Genomic DNA, 24,974 nt, shown 5'->3' with positions numbered 1-24,974 from the left:
ACGCCTGGCCATAAATGTCTTCTTTTGAGAAGTGTCTGTTCACATCCTTCACCCACTTTTTGATGGGGTTTTTTCTTGTAAATTTAAGAATCTTGTAGATTCTGGATATTAGATCTTTGTCAGATGGATAGATTGCAAAAATTTTCTCCCATTCTGTGAGTTGCCTGTTCACTCTGATGAGTGTTTCTTTTGCTGCACAGAGCTCTTTAATTTAATTAGATCCTATTTCTCAACTTTGGTTTTTGTTGCAATTGTTTTTGGTGGTTTAGTCATGAAGTCTTTGCCCATAACTATGTTCTGAATGGTATTGCCTAGGTTCTCTTCTAGAGTTTTTATGGTTTTAGGTCTTATGTTTAGGTCTTTAATCCATCTTGAATTAATTTTTGTATAAACTATAAGGAAGGGGTCCAATTTCAGTCTTCTGCATATGGCTAGCCAATTTTCCCAACAACATTTATTAAATATGGAATCCTTTCCCCACTGCTTGTTTTTGTCAGGTTTGTTGAAGATCAGATGGTTGTAGGTGTGTGGTGTTATTTCTGAGGTCTCTGTTCTGTTCCATTGGTCTATTTACATGTGTTGGTACCACTATACCATGCTGTTTTGGTTACTCTAGCCTTGTAGTATAGTTTGAAGTCAGGTAGCATGATGCCTCCAACTTTGTCCTTTTTGCTTAGGATTCTCTTCAGTATATGGGCTCTATTTTGATTCCATATGAAATTTAAAGTAATTTTTTCTAGATCTGTGAAGAAAGTCAATGGTAGCTTAATGGGAATAGCACTGAATCTAAACATTACTTTGGGCAGTATGGTCATTTTCATGATATTGATTCTTCCTATCCATAAGCATAGAATGTTTATCCACTTGTGTCCTCTCTTACTTCACTGAGTAGTGGTTTGCAGTTCTCCTTTTTTGTTTTTGCTTTTGTTTTGTTTTTGAAACAGAGTTTCCCTCCTCTGCCCAAGCTGGAATGCAATGGTACAGTCTCAGGTCACTGCAACCTCCACCTCCCGGGCTCAAGTGATTCTCCTGCCTCAGCCTCCTGAGTAGCTGGGATTATAGGCATGCGCCACCACACCCAGCTAATTTTTGTATTTTTAATAGAGACAAGGTTTCACCATGTTGGCCAGGCTGGTCTTGAACTCCTGACCTCAGGTGATCTGCCCATCTCACCCCTCGAAGTGCTGGGATTACAAGTGTGAGCCACCATGCCCAGCCTTCACGTCACTTGTAAGTTGTATTCCTATTTTATTTTCTTTGTAGCAATTGTGAATGGAAGTTCACTCATGATTTGGCTATTATTGGTATATAGGAATGCTTGTGATTTTTGCACATTGATTTTGTATCCTGAGACTCTGTTGAACTTATCAGCTTAAGGAGTTTTGGGGCTGACACAATGAGGTTTTCTAAATATACAATCATGTCATCTGCAGACAGGGACAATTTGACTTCCTCTCTTCCTATTTGAATACCCTTTCTTTCTTTCTCTTGCCTGATTGCCCTGGCCAGAACTTCCAATACTATGCTGAGTAGGAGTGGTGAGAGAGGGCATTCTGGTCTTGTGCCGGTTTTCAAAGGGAATGCTGCCAGCTTTTGCCCATTCAGTATGATACTGGCTGTGGGTTTGTCATAAACAGCTCTTATTTTTTGAGATATGTTCCATAACACCTAGTTTATTCAGTGTGTTTAGCACGAAGGGGTCAATTTTATTGAACACCTTTTCTGCATCTATTGTAATCATGCGGTTTTTGTCACTGGTTTTGTTTATGTGATGGATTACATTTATTGATTTGCTTATGTTGAACCAGCTTTGCATCCCAGGGATGAAGCCGACTTGATTGGTGGTGGATAAGCTTTCTGATGTGACCCTGGATTATGTTTGACAGTATTTTATTGAATATTTCCAAATTGATGTTTATCAGGGATATTGGCCTGTTTATATATATACACATACATTTTTTTTTTTTTTTCAAGACAGAGTTTTGCCTTGTCGCCTAGGCTGGAGTGCAATGGGGCAATCTCGGCTCACCACAACGTCTGCCTCCCAGGTTCAAGCAATTCTCTTGCCTCAGCCTCCCGAGTAGCTGGGATTACAGGCATGTGCCACCATGCCCAGCTAATTTTGTATTTTTAGTAGAAATGGGGCTTCTCCATGTTAGTCAGGCTGGTCTCAAACTCCAGACCTCAGGTGATCTGCCCGCCTCAGCTTCCTGAAGTGCTGGGATTACAGGCGTGAGCCACCGCACCTGGCCTTGAAATATTTTTTTTACCCTTGTGTCTCTGCCAGGTTTTGGTATCAGGATGATGCTGACCTCATAAATTGAGTTAGGGAGGAGTCCCCCTTTTTGTGTTGTTTGGAATATTTTCAGAAGGAATGGCACCAGCTCCTCTTTGTACCTCTGGCAGAATTCGGCTGTGAATCTGTCTAGTCCTGAGCTTTTTTTGGTTAGTAGGCCATTAATTACTGCCTCAATTTCAGAACTTGTTATTGGTCTATTTAGGGATTCGACTTCTTCCTGGTTTAGTCCTGGGAAGGTGTATGTGTCCAGGAATTTATCCATTTCTTCTAGATTTTCTAGTTTATTTGTGGAGAGGTGTTTACAGCATTGTCTGATGGTAGTTTGTATTTCTGTGGGATCAGTGGTGACATCCCCTTTATCATTTTTTTTATTGTGTCTATTTGAGTCTTCTCTCTTTTCTTATTAGCCTGGCTAGTGGTCTATTTTGTTAATGTTTTCAAAATCCAGCTCCTGGATTCATTGATTATTTGAAGGGTTTTTTTGTGTCTCTATCTCCTTCAGTTCTGCTTAGTTATTTCCTGTCTTCTGCTAGTTTTTGAATTTGTTTGCTCTTGTTTCTCTAGTTCTTTTAACTGTGATGTAAGGCTGTCGATTTTAGATCTTTTCCACTTTCTGATGTGGGTATTTAGTGCTATAAATTTCCCTCTAAACACTGCTTTAGCTGTGTTGTGATTCTGGTACATTGTGTCTTTGTTCTCAATGGTTTTAAAGAACTTAATTTATTTCTGCCTTAATTTCGTTATTTACCCAGCAGTCATTCAGGAGCAGGTTGTTCACTTTCCATGTATTTTGTGGTTTTGAGTGAGTTTCTTAATCCTGAGTTCTAATTTGATTGCACTGTGGTCTGAGAGACTGTTTGTTATGATTTCCGTTCTTTTGCATTTGCTGAGGAGTGTTTTACTTCCAATTATATAGTTGATTTTAGAATAAATGCTATGTGGTAGTGAAAATAATGTATATTATGTTGACTTGGGGTAGAGAGTTCTGTAGATGTCTATTAGGTCCACTTGGTCCAGAACTGAGTTCAAGTCCTGAATATCATTGTTAATTTTCTGTCTCATTGATCTAATATTGAAAGTAGGGTGGTTAAAGTCTCCCAGTATTATTGTCTGGGAGTCTAAGTCTCTTTGTAGGTCTCTAAAAACTTGCTTTATGAATCTTGGTGCTCCTGTATTGATGCATCTATATTTAGGATAGTTAGCTCTTCTTGTTACATTGATCCCTTTACCATTATGTAATGCCTTTGTCTTTTTTTATTGCTTTTGGTTTAAAGTCTATTTTATTAGAGACTAGGATTGCAACCCCTGCTTTTTTGCTTTCCATTTGCTTGGTAAATATTCCTCCATCCCTTTATTTTGAACCTATATGTGTCTCTGCGTGTGAGATGGGTCACTTGAATATAGCACACTGATGGGTCTTGACTCTTCATCCAATTTGCTAGTCTGTATCTTTTAATTGGTGCATTTAGCCCATTTACACTTAAGGTTAATATTATTATGTGTGAATTTGATCATGTCATCATGATGCTAGTGGGTTATTTTGCCCATTAGTTGATGCAGTTTCTTCATAGTGTTGGTGGTCTTTATAATTTGGTATGTTTTTGCAGTGGCTGGTACCAGTTTTTCCTTTCCATATTTAGTGCTTCCTTCAGGAGCTATTGCAATGCAGGCCTGGTAGTGACAAAATCCCTCAGCATCTGCTTGTCTGAAAAGGATTTCCTTTCTCCTTCACTTATGAAGCTTAGTTTGGCTGGATATGAAATTCTGGGTTGAAAATTCTTTTCTTCAAGAATGTTGAATATTGGCCCCCACTCTCTTCTGATTGTAAGGTTTCTGCACAGGAATCTGCTGTTAGTCTGATGGGCTTTCCTTTGTAGGTAACCCTACCTTTCTCTCTGGTTGCCCTTAACATTTTTTCCTTCATTTCAACCTTGAAGAATCTGAAGATTACGTGTCTTGGCGTGGCTCTTCTCAAGGAGTATCTTTGTGGTGTTCTCTGTATTTCCTGAATTTGAATGTTGGCTTGTCTTGCTAGATTGGGGAAGTTCTCCTGCACAATATCCTGAAGTGTGTTTTCCAACTTGTCTCCATTCTCCTGTCATTTTCAGGTACACCAATCAATCGTAGGTCTGGTCTTTTCACATAGTCCCATATTTCTTGGAGGCTTTGTTCATTCCTTTTCATTCTTTTTTCTCTAACCTTGTCTTCACATTTTATTTAAGTTGATCTTCAATCTCTGATATCCTTTCTTCTGCTTGATTGATTCGATTACTGATACTTGTTCTTCAAGATTTATGTTCTTCTCTAAACAGGTTATTCTAGTTAGCAGTTCCGGTAACCTTTTATCAAAGTTCTTAGCTTCCTTGCATTGGATTAGACCATGCTCCTTCAGCTCAGAGGAGTTTGTTATTACACACCTTCTGAAGCCTACTTCTGTCAATTCATCAAACTCATTTCCATCCAGTTTTGTGCCCTTAATGGAGAGGAATTGTAATCATTTGGAAGAGAAGAGTCATTACAGTTTTTGGAATTTTCAGCATTGTTGCACTGGATTTTCCTCATCTTCGTGTTTATTTACCTTTGATCTTTGATGCTGATGGCTTCTGAATGGGGTTTTTTGTATGGGTGTCCTTTTTGTTGATGTGAGGTGCTTGCTGCATACAAAGGGAAGACAGAATGGGTAGTACAAGGAGGTAGTCATCAATACTAGTTATGACCATGTGATCAGCTGCAGAAATGGAGACTATAATTGTCATGAGTATTTCCTCCATCTTTTGCTAAAAACATGTTTGTGCATGTATATACTTGTACTAAGAAAGTATCTTTATTTCCTTTTCCTTTATCATGTGACAAAGATTTACTGACTTAATATTGGCATTTAAGTACTGCTAACTTTATGTAATAGTATTTGGGTTGGGAATTGGTGCATTTCTGGTTGTACAAAGGATAGTTGCGTTATGTTAGGCATAATTATGACCTTATTATTGTCTTTATTAGAAGCCTCAGGAGATGTGTATGGGTTCAAGTTGACAAGGGGTGGACTTGTGATGGTGAATACTGAGTGTCAACCTGACTGGATTGAAGGATACAAAGTATCGATCCTGGGTGTGTCTCTGAGGGTGTTGCCAAAAGAGATTAACATTTGAATCAGTGGGCTGGGCAAGGCAGATCCACCCTTAATCTGATGGGCACAAACTAATCAGCTGCCAGAGAATATAAAGCAGGCAGAAAAATGTGAAAAGGAGAGACTGGCCTAGCCTCCCAGCCTGTATCTTTCTCCCATGCTGGATGCTTCCTGCCCTTGAATATCAGACCCCAAGTTCTTCAGTTTTGAGACTCAGACTGGTCTTCCTTGCTCCTCAAGTTTGTAGACAGCCTACTGTGGGACCTTGTGATCATGCAGGTTAATACATAATAAACTCCCCTTTATATACATATCTCCCATTAGTTCTTTCCCTATAGAGAACCCTAATACACCAACTTAAAGTCAGATTCCTTGAATTACAAAATGACTATCTACGCAAACATTCCTGGAAGTTGTTAACAATAACAATCTACTTTTGTGAGTTAGGGAAATAAATGGCTGGTCTACCTGCTCTAATTTATGCCTATCCTTGAAAGTTTAACAAAATTCTAATACTGTATAAGATCCCATGGGACAAATTAATTTTGGATTTCCCCCCTAAGAATACAGTAAAAGGCCCGGTGTGGTGGCTCACGCCTGTAATCCCAGCACTCTGGGAAGCAGAGGTGGGTGAACCACTTGAGCCCAGGAGGTCGAGACCAGCCTGGCCAACATGGTGAAACCTTGTCTCTACAAAAAAATACAAAAAATTAGCCAGGCGTGGTGGCACACACCCATGGTCCCAGCTACTCAGGAGGCTGAGGTGTGAGGATTGCTTGAGCCTGGGAGGCTGAGGCTGCAGTGAGTTGTGATTGCACCACTGTCCTCCAGCCTGGGCAACAGGGCAAGATTCTGTCTCAAAAAAAGGAAAACAAACAAAAAAATACAGTGACAATGGAGGAAATATTTTCACCTTTACAGGTAAGACTATTAAAATTTTTTCTCAATATGTTTCTTGACAACTGAAATGCTATGATTACAGAAAAACATTATGGAATCATGATGTAGAGCTTAAAGTAATTTTTATATATATATGTGAAAAATGCAATCAGATGAAGACAAGCTAAAGCACCTTTTAAGTAAAAGGAAACATACCTTTTCTTTCCTTTGTCTAGAAGTCTGAAATATTCCAAGTTTCATAATCATACTAGAGGTCCATGAATGTCAATACCTAGTATGTACACATTTATACAAAAATGGCTCTTCTGCTAACAGTTGAGTTATGTGTCAAAAAGATCAACGTGTACCTAACACAGAAACACTACATAAGACTCAGCTATGGCAAGAGATGGAGTCTCTCACTTGTTTAAAAACATCACTTTTTAATTAAACCTCCTGTTTAGAAAGACCATATTAAGTAGAATTTATAGATCGATGTCACAATTGCAATGTATCATAACGTGACTATTCTCCAGTGACCCAGCCCTTCTAATTAAAGTGTCCCTAAAAACTTTCCTCCATAGGACAAGGAGGACTATTTGGAAATGAAGCATGCTGACTAAAGTCCTCTGTTACATTCAAAGGAGATAAAACTAGATTGGCTTTGCCCTCAACGACCAGCAGGTAGACATGGCACTCGGATTTAGGTCAAGGTTAGTAGAACTGATTTCTGAAGCTCACTAAATTTGGGAAAAAAGAAAACACAATGTGTGGGCTATGTTACCACCAATGGAGCATGAATACCCCCTTAGAGAGGCTTCCCTGTCACCGGACTTCACTGTGTTCAGTCAGGGCAGAAAGGATTCCAAAATTACCTTCAATTGCTCTAGGGCAAAAGATGAACCATCTTGCTTTAACTTTTCAATAATTTCTTCCACGGTATTGGCTGAAAAACAACTATAAAAAAAGGAAATGTGACTTCACCAATGTGTAAGTGATTTCCTGTTTCTAACATACTGATGAATCTGAACATAGGCTTTCCCCCACCTCTATTTCAATAATGAAGAATTGTCTAACCTCTTTAATAGGATGTAAAAAGAGAGCACTGCTTCCCTGGGTAAGCATTTGCAGTCTACCTTCACTAACAAAATAAAATCTAAATTTTATTTTTTCTTTTGCATTTTTGCATCTATTATATTTCCATGTAAAGAGATAATTCAACAATGAAACATCGATGCTTCTAAATTGTAGGGATGGTTGTCTTATTCTCTAATACTTTTCCTCCTCTTGTTTCCCAAAGCCAGTCTTGTGCATCTCTCAAATCACTGCACAAAACCTTTTTTGCTGAGCAGCTTGTTAAGACTTTCAGAGAAGATGAATTTAAAAAGGTAAAAGTTAATTCAATTATTTTCTAGCTTCTCTTCCCCACTTAAAAAGATATTTTGCACAAATATAAATTCAAATCACTGTAGAAAATCTTTTTGCTGTTCAGCTTGTTGAGATCTTCAGAGAAGATGAATTTACAAAAATAAAAGTTAATTCAATTATTATTTTCTAACTGCTCTTTCCCCACTTTAAAAAAAAAAAGTATTTTGTACTAAGATGAATTCTCATGGTAGATGACTTAAATATAATGAATTTATTTCGCCCAGAAAGAGAGGGAAAGAAGCTACTTTCAAAGATAAGTGAAAAAAAGCCCTATGCTGGCCAGGCATCACACCTGCAATCCCAGCACTTTGAGAAGTCGAGGAGGACGAATCACCTTAGATCAGGAGTTGGAGACCAGCCTGGTCAACATGGCGAAACCCCGTCTCTACTGAAAATACAAAAGTTAGCCAGGCATGGTAGCAGGTGCCTGTAGTCCCAGCTACTCAGAAAGTTGAGGCGTAAGAATTGCTTGAACCCGGAAGGCGGAGGTTGCAGTGAGCAGAGATTGTACCACTGCACTCTAGCCTGGGGGACAGAGCGAGGGACAGGACAGGACAGGACAGGACAAGAGAGAGAGGAGAGGGGAGGAGAGAGGAGGGGAGGGGAGGGGAGGGGAGAAGAGAGGAGAGGAGAGGAAAGAGAAGAGAAGAGAAAAGAAAAGAAAAAGAAAAAGAAAAGAAAGAAGAAGAGAAAAAAAGGAAAGGAAAGGAAGGAAAGAAAACTCTATACTATCTGATCTCAGAATTCAGTGCACTAACAAACACAGTGTAATTAAAATGGTAATTACAATGTTAGCAAATTCATTTTAACATAGTCTTTCCAAAGGAATATATAACTGAGATCTCTTTTTAGGTACCTGTTTATTTTGTCCATGTGTTCCTCAAGCATAAAAGACTTGTCTCGATCAATCTTAGACTGTTTAAAAAGAAAAATTTTTTAATAACTTTGAACACAATTTTTTAATCCTTAAAAATTCATATTTAATGATACCCTTTGTGAAAGATTGTCACTTGTCACTTTCAGTCAAATTACATCTAACTGTCTCATGAATAATTACCACTGTATGATCAAAATTCAGACAGCACGTAGAACTCTAGACTAGCTCTTAAAAGTATCAACAGCAAAAATGTTTTAGTATTATTATTTACATGTATAAATATATGTAACCACTATTACATTTAATACATTATCACTAAAATGTATCTGTGAATTTAAGGATTGTAAGGCACCTGAAAGGTCAACCTGCCCAAATTTCCATCCTAGTCAGAAATTCCCACCATATGCCTGGTATGCCTACAGCTCTGACTTTCAGGGAGAGAAAACAGCACCTCTCAAGAAGGAGCTCACAAATGCTGGAACAACTGAATAATTAGGTTTCTGTTGTTAATTCTGGAACAAAACCCAATGCTACCATGTTTATAGTTCTAGTTAATCTCTTTCACCTTAACCACTTCTCACATGACACAATTTTGTGTCCCCTCATGATCCAGGTCCTTCTTATGGTCAAGTTCCAGTTTATCAAGGTCATTCTTCCAAGTACGGGACACTTATCTTAGCTGCAGGTGTGGCTGGATGGTAGCAAAGTACAAGAGGGTTCTGCAGGCCCTTGACTGCTTTAGATATACTTTTCTTAATTAGACTAACTCTGAGTTAGTGTTGAGACAGGCCTATGATTGCAACTGATTCACACTAAGCTCCAATTATATAAGACTTTTTTTTTTAACCTGTGCCATGTAGGCTGTTTCTTCTACTCTGTACTTAATGAATTTAGTACTTTGGGTTAAAACACAAGATTTGCACTTATCTTTTTTAAATTTCACATTGTTACTATTGAGCAGATCACTCTAAACTCTAAGGGTTGTTTTTTCATCCATATTCTTTTTCCTAATTTATTTTTCTTAGTTCTAAATCAACTTGATCAAAATGTTATCAGTGGTCTCCAAATCACTTGCGAACAATACTGAATAAGTCTCAGATGACTTCCCTACAAACTAACTCCTATACATTTAGTAGAACTCTTTGATAAGCCTGTCAACCCCCACAAACCATAATTCATCCCATATTTACTCAATTCGACAGCAGGAGACTATCAAACGCTCTGATAAAAACAAGTGAAATCCTCATGCACTCTGTATTCATATTCTCTCCACCAAGTACTTGGTGGCCCCGCCAATGTGTACTTATGTTCTTCAGTTCTGGGTAATTTTTTTGGTACTATTTCTCTAAATATTTCCTCCCCTCTATCTTCTCTATTATGAATTCCTAATAATTAGATTTTGGACCTCTTGGAATAATACCTCTTGTTTTCCATTCTGTCTCCCTCTATTTCATTATCCTTTTCTGTTAGAGTTTTCCTCAACCACGGATTTTCATCTGTTCTGGGTTTTTTATTTCCCACTTTTGTTATCATTTTAAAAATTTTACAGGCATAACCAGTACCAAGGTCAGCCAGTAGCCATAAACATCTAGGCAAGGCCCTCCAGCAGCAAAACAATTATGACTCACTGAAAGCTCAGATGATCATTAGTATTTTTAGCCAAATTATTTTATAATTATAAATTAGTAAGGTATGTACCTGTGTTTAGAAATGATGCTCCTGCATACTCAACAGACTACAGTACAGTGTAAAAGTTTTTATGACTGCTGGAAAACCAAAACATTCACGTGACTAGTTTTATTGCCATGGTGTGGAACCAAATTCAGATTATCTGAGGCATGCCTATATTATTCTTTGAATTATCTTTATAACATCTGTTGTTAACAGGTAAAATATTTTCCTCTTATCTCAAGATAACAGTTATAGATTGGTGTTTGTCTTTTTAAGTTTCCTTCTTCTTGCATTAACTGTTTCCTTCCAGTGCCTTTGTTGTTTGTTTTGGCCTAGGAAAATTTGTTTTTCTATGCAAAGCACTAAAATTAGGAAGCTTTGTGTCTAATGTCAATTGCAGTTATGGGATTCTCAATTGTGTGATACACTGTAAGATGATCAGGCAAGATGTGTTAAGGGATCCATTAATTTCAATGTCTATGGGTTTTTTTTTCTTCCAATGTATCACTTAGGAGTGAGGTGGGATGCAGCGGTTCTGCAAGCCAACTAGGGAAAAGGGACAGAGGTCTTCCAATTCAGTATGTCTCACCTCTCTTCAGTACAGTACTTTGCCAATCTCTACTGTCAGCTAGACCTGCCTGATTTGGTTTCTCTAAGGAGTAAGTCTCTACTCTTCTGCCAGGCTACTGAAAGATAGCTACTCTTAGTTGTACAAGAAGACTTGTGGAAGGGCCCAGCCCAGTGCTCATGCCTGTAATCCCAGCACTTTGGGAAGCCAAGGAGGGTGGATCATTTGAGGTCACAAGTTCAAAACCAGCCTGGCCAACATGGTGACACCCTGTCTCTACTGAAATACAAAAATTAGCTGGGCATGGTGGCGCACGCCTGTAATCCTAGCTACTCAGGAGGCTGAGGCATGAGAATCACTTGAATCTGGAAGGCGGAGGTTGCCATGAGCCGAGATTGCACCACTGCGCTCCAGCCTGGGTGACAGAGCTAGATTGTTTCAAAAAAAAAAAAAAAAACTTATCATAAATCCTCCTGTTTTTCTGCCCCATTCTACACCCTAGTCTTCAGAGGGACTTGGTTCCTTTTAAAGGGTCTACAGCAAGAATCAGCTGACTTCTTATTGGCTTTCAGAGTTCTTTGGTTTAAGTTAAATCACTCATCCTGCTGATTTCAAGCTTCCAAAATACTAACATCTCATGTCTGCCACTGTCTCCTCTTCTGTTCTACTTGTCTTTGTGGGTTTGTGCCTTTTTTATTCACTTATTACAATTTTGAATGGTGTTTTAGGAGGCAGCATGTATTCAATCATGTTTAACTAGAAGTTATAGAGTGTTTTTAAAGATTCTTGGCTCTTACAAGAAAATTTAAGTCAGACTGTGGGGAAAAAGAGAGGTCAGCCTGTTACTGTGTTATTATAGATAGAAGTAAGTTTAAGAGACTCCATTTGGCTCTGTATTTGAGATGCTGTTAATCTGTGACTCTACCCCCAATCTTGTCCTTGCTAGAAACATCGCTGTGCTAATCAAGGTTGAAAGGATTTTGGGCTGTAAGGAATGTGCTTTGTTAGCCAAATGTTTAAAGCCTGCTTGTGGTTGAAGGTCAGTACCACTCCCTTAAATCTCAGTAAAAGAAAAACATCTGTCTCCTGCCCATCCCTGGGAAAATGTAACATTTCTGTGTATCTGTATGCCTTACTGCTGAATTACTCCCTTATCTTTTTGGTAATAAATACTGAGGGAACTCAGAGACCGGTGCCAGTGTGGGTCCTCTGGAAGCACAGCACTGGCCCCCTGGGGCCTCGCTTTTCTTTCTCTATACTTTGACTCTGTGTCTTTATTTCTTTTCTCAAGTCTCTCGTTCCACCTAGTGAGAAGCACCCACAGGTGTGGAGGGGCAGGCCACCCCTTCATCAGACAACGTAAGTAAGGAATTAAAAATACATGCTGCAATATACTTTATTAAATATAAATAAATGTCAAGAGTTTGCAGCTCCACAAATAGTGTTAACATTGAACACCTTTTACAGAAATGCCAAAACCTTTGCAAAGATTGATCACAAGGCTATGCACTGAAGTTAACCAGCAGTGGGAAGACAGCTATGCAGCTGCACAGGAAAGAAGTCATCTTATTAGCTGGCTATACTAACAACTGTGAAGCACTGATTCTTCCACCATGCTTTAAATAAATCCTTAGTACATTTATTTATATTTACAAACTATAATATTCACCAATTGCCAGTTTTTAAATCACTTCCCCTCTCCATGAATTAAAACCTGAGGTTAGAATATTAACAAGATTACCTCTGTATGGTAATTTTCTAAGACAGATGCAATATTTTCTTTTGAAGGAGATTTCAAGGCTAACAAATCTTCCTCTAACATGGTCAACTAAAGGGGAGGGGGGAAAAAAAGGAAAGATCTGAGATCCAATAGAAACAGAAAGTTTTATAAAATCTCATCTTCTTTTTTAGAATTCTTGACTTTAAATTATGATGCTCTCTCTTCAGGTGAATCACTGAAAGAAATTTTGACTTAAGTTGAATGAACAGGTATTCCCACACAGCAAATATAGCCTTCAAAGGAATTAAAAAAGATGGAAGAAATTAAGGAGGAGAAATAGAGACATTTATCTTTGTTTCTCTCAGTCTTTGAGTACTTGGAACCAAAGACCTACATCATAAATTTTATTTTATTTTTAATTAATTTTAACCAAAATTGCCACAAATGATTAGTGGTTATCACAGACAATGCACAACACTATAATGCAGCTTCACTTATTTCTCCACCTAATCCCTCACTCAATCTACCCTACACTGAGCCAAATAGGACTTTTTACTGTTCCCAAAACATAGTTAATGCTTTCTTGCCCCTGTGATTTCATTAAAAGTTTCCTTTACCTGACAATACCTTTTCCTGATAATACTCACCTTAAGGCCGGCTGTATTGCAACCTTTATGAAAAGGCTTCTAGTCCTTTCTTACAGGTAAGCTCTTCCTCCTTTCAATTCTTTGAGTATTTTCTTTGTATTGTTTTTACACTTACCACTTTACCTCTGCCAGATGAGAGAGATGTTTATTTATCTTTTGTACCCACTTCTAATCGCATCCCCAAAGTATATTCCTCTTTTTCATATCCTCTACAGGCCCTGAGGATGTCTGTCTACTCATTGCAGATACTAGTATTGAACACACTGACAAAGAAAGGGGTTATGCATCAGCTTTCTCTTATCCTAAACTAAATTCCACTGTAATTAAGGGTGTCCCTTTCAGACAGGATAATCGCATGCCCATGTTTGCTTCCTGTTACAGCTCAAGGGAAGCATGAGACTACTCAATGTGACTGAGGATGCCCACAACACAAAGATCTGAATCTTCGGCCAAACGAGACAGAAGGCCTTCATAACAGTGTAGAGACAACCTTCAATTTTGTATGCTTCATACATTTTACAGAATCTGTAACAGTGTGAGAAACAAGACCAAAGCTTATCAACATAAAAATTTCCACAGCCAATTTATAAAGTTTGTGAAGATAATTCTATTAGTGACCAAACAGTACATTTTTATACTATCCAGCTGTTTTACTTCAATGGCCAAAGAGGACGTGTGAGAATAAATCTTCATCATTTGTAAAACGTCCTTGGGGGGACTCACATGATAGTCCAACTGTCCATATAATCTCTGGCATCCTTACCCAAAACAGAAGAATGTTACAGATATAAGGATAAAAAGGGCCATCCTTTGTGGAAAAAAAGGGACTCTCAATGAAAAATCTGGTCACCTCTACAAATATAAAACTGCATTAAAAGTATTAATAATAATTAAATTTGGAGTGTTTACTATACGTCAGTTACTGGGCTAGGCATGTAACATAAATTTTCTAATTTAATTTTTATAGCTTTCCTTCCCATATCCTAAAACACCCTTCCCTTCAGATCAACTATTCATCTGATGACTATGTGCTTCCTTGGAAGCTGACTTTACCCCACAGATCCAAGGACAGAGCATGCATTACCTAGGATAGGCCAGAAGGTATATTGTACCTACTCATATGGTTCAGGAATGAGATAAGCCAGTTCAGTCAGAGTGAACTAAGCCAGGTGAAGCAAAATACATCCTAAGTCTCTTGCTGGGAATTCTGAGGCAAAACTACCTTGAATTGGGTCTTCTGTCACATGTAACATAAGGAGTTTCAACGACTATGTAATAGTGTCATCTGCATTCTGCAGATGGGAAAATGGGGGGCAAAAGAGGCTAAGTTCCAGTTAAGATTTAAACTCAGACTATTTACATATTCTTTTCCACTATGTTATCCCGTGCTGAGAAAATTGGCCACACTGTTTTTTTTTTTTTTTTTTTTTAAAAAGCAAAGATAAGTAACGTGTTCTTTGTAACAGATGTATTTCAGAAAAGTCAAATGCAATTACTTTCAATGCACTAGGGAAACTCATAACCAAAAGAAGCCTTCAAAATGTCTTCAAATAAAGGCTATCTTTTTATATATAAATTTAGATTTGTACATATTAGATTTTCTTAAGGTAGGCATGACTTTTTATTTAAAAGACTCTAATTGTTCACTTAAAAATACTCACTGAAGGTACCAACCCTGAATCCAGGTATCATTATTTCCAGTTTGCATATGAGGAAACAGAATTAGAGAGCTTATGCACTTTCTCCAAGGTAACACAGCTATAAACTAACAAGTCCAGGATTCACACCACGATTTCACCAAATGTCTGTGGATCTCAATCACCCACCGTACCTTCCCACGCACTATTTTGTCTTGTTATTACAACAATACAAAATGCAAACATCTGAAAAAGTACCTTTTCAGAATCTACAAAGTGTGTAGCAATTCCTGCTCTGTACACATCTCTTCCTTTTAGTCTGAATCCTGTCAATGCAAGGAAGTAACCAAGTTTTCCTTGAAGTCGTGGCAAGAAATAACCTCCACCCACATCAGGAAACAGTCCTGTAATTAAATGTAACAAAAAGAAATAATCGTGATTCAAATGAAAAAGATAAATATAAATATATTTATATATATAGATAAAGATAAATATAACCTCTTTGCTGTAGATCACACAACCATTTCTCTCTGGAGCTTGAATATACATTACAAATATTATTAAACTAAGTACTATACAGGGCAATCAATATCACAAAAGACTTGCTATAAACTGTGCTAACTTAACTTGGGTATTTTTCAAAACCTTCATGTCTCATTTCTATAGAAGTCAGTAAAGTATTTGATGACACAATGTTTTGTATATTAGAAGTATATGTTACCTAAATTTTCTCACCACTGATTTACTTTTGAAGAATCTCCAAAATAGGTAAAAATTTCAAAAACCTATTTCCAAATCAGCACAGGAAAAAAATACATAATCTACGGCCTATTATAGCAAAATTATTACCATTTAAATCATTTCCCAAACTTAGTCAATTATCTAATATTCGAGATGTTTAAATACTGATGCAATCCACGAGTCCTACTAAATGAACAGGTTTACACCTAATAAAATCATTTGCATTTACCTTTTTCTTAACCACCAGTATTTTAAAATTCTCTACTGGTAACAACTGAAAATAGCATATAAGGCCAGGTACCGTGGCTCACGCCTGTAATCCCAGCACTTTGGGAGGCCGGGAGGCCGAGAAGGGCAGATCACCTGAGGTCAGGAGTTCGAGACCAGCCTGGCCAACATGGTGAAACCCTGTCTCTACTAAAATTACAAAAATTAGCCAGGCATGGTGGCATATGCCTGCAATCCCACCTACTGGGGAGGCTGAGGCAGGAGAATCGCTTGAACCCGGGAGGCAGAGGTTGCAGTGATCCGAGATCATGCCACCGCACTGCAGCCTGGGCAACAGAGCAAGACTCCATGTCAAATAAAAAATAATAATAATAATAAATATGAAATACTTATGGATAAATATGACAAAAGATAAGATCTATAAACTGAAAACTAAAAATCCATGCTCAGAGAAATTAAAGACCACTTACATAAATGGAGAAATATATCTTGATCACAGGTCTGAAAAGACTCGATAGTGTTAATTAAGATGTCAATTCTCTCTAAATTCATCTGCAGTCTTTTTTGTTGAAATTGACAAGTAACTCTAAAATTCATATGGAAATATAAAGAACCTATACAGCCAAAGCAACTTGGTGAGATACAAAGAACAAAGGTGGAACATTATCACCACCTGATTTTAAGACTTACTATAAAGCAACACTAACCAAGACAACATGGTGTTAACACCATGATTGACATCTACAGACAACTATAACAAAGCTACACAGACAATTCAGTGGCAAAACAATACTCTTTCAACAGTTGGTACTGGAATGATTGTATTTCCATATACGAAATAAACTTTGACTTATACAGATGATCCATACCCCTCACCATATACAAAAATTAACTCGAAAGTATCATATGAGAGTTTTGATCGCAACTCAAAACTGCACAGATCTAAAGGCAAAAATATATTCCCTTAATGATATTTTATCTATAGTGTTAATGTTTTATTTATAGTGTGTTAGTCTCCTTTAATGTTCTCAGTTTTGTGTTTTCAGATACAATTATTGAGCTAATACTGACTTCTAATTATCTTCCTATTTAATTTCTTTTTTAAAATCCTTTCACTGTTGTATCTCACACAAGATTCCTCAATTCCTTCAACAACAGTAAACTCTGAAACGTATCAAAAGATGATGATGCTAAAAGTAATTATTAAAAAAATTCTGGTTGTTTACCTATTGCTGTTTCTGGCATAGCAAAAAGACACTTTTCTGTAGCCACTCGAAATTGCCCATGGACTGAGAGACCAACTCCCTAGAGAAAAAAGGCAAAAAAAAAAAGGGGGGGATTAAAAATATTGTTAAAAAGCAAACAAATTCACAAACATTACAAAGCAAGTAAATTATCTTTATACTCCACAGGAACTTGCTTCAGGGGATAGGTTGTCCCCACCTCCTTCAATTAACTTTGAATTCCACGAACAGCACATGACTATATTCCCCTTTATTAAACATTTACACATGAAGTCTGACCACACCCCCATCCTAGTCTGGTCATTCTCTTCCTCCACAGAGACACATAGCTGTTATCAATTTGGTAAGTAACCCACAGATTTTTTTCCCTATGTATTTCTTATATTTGAACAAATGTATCTACTTATCTGATACATATTTTATATATAATAATATATACAACTATACATAGATAAAATTCACACTCTATTCCATGGCCTGCAAGGCTCTACATCACCTGGCCTAGCCTAACTCTTTGGCTTTATCTCCCATCACTCTTCCCGCACTCATTCCACTAGCCATGGGGGCTTCATGCCATTCCTCCAAAATTTTAAGCTTTTACAATTTCAATTAATCATAAAACTTCTAAGATAAGAAGACATACTAGAGAAGGCCACTGCCTGCTCAATCACTGTTTTTTCTCTAAGGGAATCTGCTCTGCCCAGAGACTTTTTTTTCCTTTCCCCAGGAGGTGCTGAACTAGGGATGGGCAATGGACCCAAGGGCAGCCAATGGAGACTAACCAGAATTCAGAGGCCTGGGGCGCAAAGGGGCAGGGGTGAATTAGACAAGGTTCTTACTCCTAGGTATTTAAACTAAAACACAGTGCGCAGTTGTCAGCTGATGACAGGCAGTGAAGTTTAAAGGTCATCTGACATTTGAGTTAAAGATGACATGATAGCCAAGTAAAAGTTGTTACTATATGCGGTAGAGACAAAAAGAAAAAACCCCTGAGAATGCTGCAGTCTATACAAGACAGAAGACAAAACAAACACATAAAAAGAAGCAGAGATAGAAAAATAAACACACAACTTAAATTTGCCTTAAGCCCACACCTGCAGTCCAATTTTCAGGAACATAAGCAATGCTTATGGTCCCTGAACTTGTCTAATAACTGCCCCATTCTCTTTTGTGGATCTTTTTGAGTGAGTCTCTACTCTTTCCAACTAAAATGTCTCTTCACCACATTTTCAGTTAGAACTAGACCCAGATCCTGTCGTCAGCAACACACAAGTACTTGGGCCCCCAGCATATATTCACTGAAATACTGCCCTGTGCTTTTTCCCTCCCAACACAACCTCCTAACACTGCTGTCCCTGACTAGCCATCCCCATCACATCTTCTGGAATCTTCATTCCTTTACAAAAGAACAACCTAACAGACCAAATTCTCTACAGAGGTTCCTCTCCACCTCCTGAACTCTATGGAAAAAGAAACTTAAAAGCCCCATATTACTTCACATAGAAACTACAGATCCATGCGGGGTAACTGATCCATTGATCCCATTCGTTATCTTGTATTACATACTATGTTTTGTTTCAGCATTGGCTGATAATAGTGAATTAAAGAAAATATATCAAGATATGAGGTAAAAAGTTATTAATGAAAAACTATTAGAATAAGAGACCACAGACAAAAGTATCATTAAGAGCCAATTTCGAAGCCTTTCAATAAAGATGAAGGTTCAGAATAGTCAAGCCACTTCACTTGAAGATACTAGGAATACGCTGAACCATTTCAAATGTAAAACCCTAATGGCAGATTCATAACTAATTTTTCTATCTTACATCAAAGAATCTATTATAGGTTACTTGTAAGCAGTCTCCCCCTTAACTTCTGAAATTTGATTTTACATTTTATTTGAGCATTAATCTTAGCTGATACTCCTTTGCTAGATTGAAAAGGCTCCAAAGTCTTCAAGTTTTATTGTATTAGCTAATTTTTATACAGATTCATTCTCCAAATACAATACTTTATTCCAATTCCTACTCTCCCCAAATACTCTCCCCCAAACCTACCAAACCCAGTAGTCAAATCTCATTTTTCATCAAGCTGACCACTAGCTAAATAGCTCAGTAATATTTGACAGTTGCTCATTCCTACTTTATGAAATGCTTTACTGGGTTTTGAGACACCATACATCCCTGTTTTAAAATCTAACTCATTAGTTGCTCTTTCATTTCTCCCTGATATCAAAGTGTTGATCTGCCACAATAATTAGATGCCATCCTTCTACTCCACTTCACTCTACCCCACTGAACTGTCTTGTCTACTTTCATTCCATAGGAGATCTCTTCCAGCCCTAGGATTTTAAGCACCACCTAAAATACTAATAAATTATTTCCCCATCCCTGATTTCTCTACTCAGCTATTTAACATCTCATCTTGAATGTCTAATAAGTATCTCAACCTTCACACATCAAAAGTAAATCTCTTGATTTCTCCTTAAGTGTGCTCCTCCCTCTGTTTTCATCTCAGTAAATAGCACCACAAATTACCAAGCCGCTCAGGTCAAACATCTCAGCATTACCTTCTTTCCTTCCTACCCCACAGTGTAATCTATGAACTATCCTGAGAGCTCTAACTTCAAAATATATCCTGGACTGGGCCACTTTTCACCATCTACACCATTACAACCCTACTTGAAGCCTTTATCTTTTCTTGCCTGGGCTGTGTATCTTGCTTCTACTCTTGCCACAATCTATCATCTCCATACCAGTCAAAGCATGCTTATTCAAATGTAAAACATATCATGTCCTTCTCCTGCCCAAAAGTCTCCAGTGACTTCCCATCACACTAAAATATTATCATGACTGATATGGTCCCATATGATCTGGTCCCCTTCTACCTCCCTGATTTTATAGTCTACCATTCCCCACTTTCTCACTTTCTCTCCAGTAAGCCACACGGGCTTTCCTTTTTTTTTTTTTTTTAACTTTCTTGATGTATAATATCCACTTAAAGGTACACAAACAGTAACAAATAGTAAGTTCGCAAGCATATAGTTTCAATGAGTTAGCCCCAAATGAACACACTCATGTAACCAAAACTCAGATAAAAACTATCAGAAATTGCATTATGCACCCTGTCAGTCACTACACCCTCCATCCTTCAAGTAGCTACTATCTTGACCTCTAACAAAGGATTAGAGCTTTTCCTGGCTTAGCTAGATATAAATAGAATCACAGAATATATATTACTATCTGACTTTTTTCAGCCAACATTATGTTTGTGAGATTTTATGTTCTTGCATATAGCAGTAATTTGTTCTTTTTCACTGCATAGCATCCCTTTGTATGAATAAACAATTTGTTAATTCATTCTAATATGAATGGCTACTTGTGTTGTCTCCAGTTTTTGGCTATTGCAAATAACAATTCAGTGGCCATTCTGCATATGTTTTGGTGCATAAGTGCACACATTTTGGTGAGGTATGAGTAAAAGTGTCAGGTCAAAGAGTTATTAATCAGCCAGGCATGGTGGCTCACGTCACGCCTGTAATCCCAGCACTTTCAGAGGCCGAGGTGGGCGGGTCACCTGAGATCAGGAGTTCGAGATCAGCTTGGCCAACATGGTGAAACCCTGTCTCTACTAAAACTACAAAAATTAGCCAGGCATGGTGTCATGTGCCTTTAATCCTAGCTACTTGGGAGGCTGAGGCAGGAGAATCGCTTGAACCTGGGAGGTGGAGGTTGCAGTGAGTTGAGACTGCGCCATTGCACTCCAGCCTGGAGGACAGAGCAAGACTCCATCTCAAAAAAACAAAAACAAAAAACAAACAAACAAACAAAAAACCTTTTGACTCATTCAACTTTAAAATATATCAAAATTTCCTAAGTGGTAGTACCAATTTCTACTCCACTAGCTGTATACGAGTTTGCTGTTCTACATCCTCACCAACACTTCAAGTTGTCTTTCACATTTTAGCCATTCTAATGACTATATATTAGTATTTCACTGCAGTTTTAATTTGCATATTCTTGATGATTAATGCAGTTGAGAGCTTTTCAGGTTTATTAGCTCTCTGGGTATCTTTGTGAAATGTCTAACCTTTTGCTGTGAAAAGTCTGTTCTAATCTTTTGCTCTTTTTTTTTTTTTAACTGGATTTTTGAATTGGTAGAAATTTATATATCCTAGACATGATTCCCTTATCAGATGTATACCAAATATGCTTTCAGTCTATGGCTTGCCTTTTCACTCTTTCAAGGACGGCTTGGAATGAACAGAAGTTCTCATTCTTAACATATTACAGTTTGTTCACTTTGCTTATGGTACATTTAGTGTATTAAAAATTTAAGTAATCCCTCCCTAACCCCTGGGACTGAAATTTTCTTTGTGAAAATTTCTTTGTGAAAAGGTTTTTAAAGATTTACTTTCATTAACAGTTACGGATTATATAAAAATTTGACCATTTCATCAAAATTTTGAAATATATGAGCATAAAGTTGTACATAACATCCTCTCGTAATCTTTTTTATGGCTATGGGTTTTATAGGGATGTGCTATTTTTCATTTCTAGATTTGTAACACACTCTGCTTTTACCTTTGTCTTTAACAACTTATCACTAAGGATTTATCAATTTTAATAGTCTATAAAAATAATTTTCAGCTTTGATATTTACTGTTTATTGATTTTAATTTCATTTTTTTTTTTTGTATTTTGATCGTTTCACTGTGATGTCATATAAGGTTACTGCTCACGTTGCAAACATTTGGGATTTCCCTGTTATCTTTCTATTACAGATTGCAACCTTAATTCCACTGGGGACAGATAATATATTCTGTAAAACTAATCCTTTAAAATATATTAAGACGAATTCCATGGCCTATTTTGGCAAGTGTTTCATACACACATGAAATGAACGTGAATTCTGCAGTTACTCAGTGCATGTTCATTAGGTCAAGCTTATTAAACAATTCATTCAAATCACATATGTGCATATAAAATATGTGCATGAAAATATACGTACTCAGTATGCCTTTGTTTTATCTGTTACTGAAAGAAATACGTTTGAATCTTCTCTTTCTTATGATTGTGGTTTTACATATCTCCCCTTTTAGAGCTTTCCACTTGTTTACAAGATCAGTCATTTTTATTTACTTATTTATTTTGAGCCAGAGTCTCACCCTGTCATCCAGGCTGCAGTGCAGTGGCATGATCTTTACTCACTGCAACCTCAGTCTCCTGCGCTCAAGTGATTCTCCTGCCTCACCCTCTAGAGCAGCTGGCACTCTAGATGTGCGCTGCCACACCCAGCTAATTTTGGTATTTTTAGTAGAGATGGGATTTCACCATGTTGGCCAGGCTGGTCTCCAACTCCAGGCCTCAGGTGATGCACCCACCTCGGCCTCCCAAAGCTGGGATTACAGCCATGAGTCACCGCACCTGGTCACAAAATGAGTCATTTTTATTTTATTTTTATTTTTAATTAATTTATTTTTTTGAGACAGAGTCTTGCTTTGTTGCCCAGGCTGCAGAGCAGTGGCGCAACATCGGCTCACCACAACCTCTGCCTCCTGGGTTCAAGCAATTCTCCTGCCTCAGCCTTCCGAGTAGCTGGGATTACAGGCACCCACCACCACACCAGGCTAATTTTTTTATTTTTAGTAGAGACGGGGTTTCGCCATGTTGGCCAGGCTGGTCTCACACTCCTGACCTCAGGTAACCCAAATGCCTCAGCCTCCCAAAGTGCTGGGATTACAGGCATGAGCCACTGCACCTGGCCAAGATTAGTCATTTTTATTTTTATTATTTTTATTTTTAATTTTTAGAAGACCAATTCTGTCCACAGCGTATGAATGTTCTAGGTGAGGCTGGGGTGATGGGGAGAGTGAGGTGAAGACAGCATCTATAAATATCATGACTTTGTTGTTGTTTTGTTTCGTTTTTTTGGAGACAGAATCTCCATCTGTCACCCAGGCTGGGGCACAGTGGCGTGACCTCGGCTCACTGCAACCTCTGGGTTCAAGCGATTCTCCTACCTCAGCCTCCCAAGTAGCTGGGATTACAGGCGCATGTAACCGTGCCCTGTTAATTTTTGTATTTTTAGTAGAGATAGAGTTTCACCATGTTGGTCAGGCTGATCTCGAACACCTGACCTCAGGTTAGCCGCCCACCTCGGCCTCCCAAAGTGCTGGGATTACAGGCATGAGTCACCGCACCCTACCAAGATTAGTCATTTTTAAATGTTTGAAAATACCATACCAGGAGAGTTACTTCAGATAGGCAAAGGTTTGTTCCTATAGTTTCTCCGTTTTAGTACTAGTGTCATATTGTTCACTATGGAACTCATTAAGTAATTCTGCTTCATATTTAGTTATAAACCAAGGCTTTTCGACAAGTACTTACAAAGTATCTTTCTGCAGTTGATTGATTATCAAGTATTGACTGCACTCAATAATCAGTGATCTTAAAATGGTAAAAAGCTGAATAAAGTTTGAAACAGATTGAGCTAAGCCTTATCTTCTAAAGAAGCAAAAATGGAAATCAAGGGCTTGCTAAGTTTGGTCCCTAAGGGCTACACCTCAGGAACTAGGATAGCCTCAATTCAAGCCATCATTCTAGCATGACCTAGAATTAAGTCCAGCTTCAAATTCTCTGAAGTCCTGACTAGACTGAGATGATCTGGGACTGCTAGTGCCCTTAGCCTGAACACCTACCAGAAACAAAGGTCCATCTTCTTTGGAGAGAGAATATCATCCTAGGACTCAAAAATATCTGCATTTTAAATACTCAGAAATAATCAGACATATGAGAAGACCACAGCTAAAGGCACAACAGAAACAGACTCATAGGACATTAAAATTTAAAGGTACTATCTAACCATTCTGCAATTGTGGTATGTCCTACCTCAAATAAAAGTTTTTGTCATAAAACGTACGTCATGTGGTATTTAAAAAGTTATACCACTTCCCTCTAGCTGGTGTGGTATGCCATCTTCTTTCTTTTAACCCTTCTGTGCCTTATATTTATGGTGTCCCAAGCACTCTGATATTCACTGTTTCTTAACTGCGTTATTATTAAACAATCATCTTCACGTAGTAATATAATCTACCATAAAGAATGTTAATATGCACAAGCATAACTAACATTTGAACAAAAATGGAAAAAGGATGTGAAAGTAGTCAAACTCCTACTCTGTCACTGTAAAAATGACTTCCTATTTAAGTTTTTGGCATCCCTAAAGGCAAAATTTAGGCAACCTAAGACTCTACTTTTTAGTTAAGAAACCTAGCTAGATGAGTTTTCAGACTGTTCAATAGGAGAAAAAAGCTGACACAGCTCTATTTTTGGCTTTAAAAGAACATCTCATTATAATTACTTTAAAAAGACAATTAAATCCATTCAAACATATAAATATGTTAATCTGCAACTAGGAATCAGCATTCGCTCCCATATGTCCAGATATTACTATTCTAGACAAAAAGCAATTTTTTAAAACTGCTCCTTGTGGAGCAGGGCTAACCCATAGGTAATATGCCCAGAGTAGCCCAATATTAATTTTCAAAGACTGGTTAATTACAAAGATATTTAAAGTAACCAAAGCAGCATGGTACTGGTACCAAAACAGATATATAGAACAATGGAACAGGACAGAGCCCTCAGAAATAACACCACACATCTAAAACCATCTAATTTCTGACAAACCTGATAAAACAAGCAATGGGGAAAGGATTCCCTATTTAATAAATGGTGCTAGGAAAACTGGTTAGCCATGTGCAGAAAACAGAAATTGGACTGCCCTTACACTTTATACAAAAATTAACTTAAGATGGATTAAAGACTTAAACGTAAGACCTAAAACCATAAAAGCCCTAGAAGAAAATCTAGGTAGTACCATTCAGGACATAGGCATGGGCAAAGACTTCAT

At 37.7% G+C, this 24,974-nt stretch overlaps 1 protein-coding gene across 2 annotated transcripts in view; it reads right to left on the bottom strand.

Moving 5' to 3' along the window:
- The window catches only part of HIBCH (3-hydroxyisobutyryl-CoA hydrolase), a 119,601-nt gene that overhangs the window by 35,875 nt on the left and 58,752 nt on the right, over window positions 1–24,974 (bottom strand). For both annotated transcript variants that reach the window (XM_011936451.1, XM_011936452.1), the window contains exons 7-11: window positions 17,046–17,124; window positions 15,109–15,254; window positions 12,588–12,674; window positions 8,587–8,645; window positions 7,178–7,259 (exon numbers count right to left, since the gene is read on the bottom strand). In XM_011936451.1, the coding sequence (XP_011791841.1) occupies window positions 7,178–7,259; window positions 8,587–8,645; window positions 12,588–12,674; window positions 15,109–15,254; window positions 17,046–17,124 (453 nt within the window). The remainder of the gene's footprint in view (window positions 1–7,177; window positions 7,260–8,586; window positions 8,646–12,587; window positions 12,675–15,108; window positions 15,255–17,045; window positions 17,125–24,974) is intronic.

This window comes from Colobus angolensis, unplaced genomic scaffold (assembly GCF_000951035.1).
Source record: "Colobus angolensis palliatus isolate OR3802 unplaced genomic scaffold, Cang.pa_1.0 Scaffold153, whole genome shotgun sequence".
NCBI lineage: Eukaryota > Metazoa > Chordata > Mammalia > Primates > Cercopithecidae > Colobus > Colobus angolensis.
This window is presented reverse-complemented; position numbering and strand designations above follow the sequence as displayed.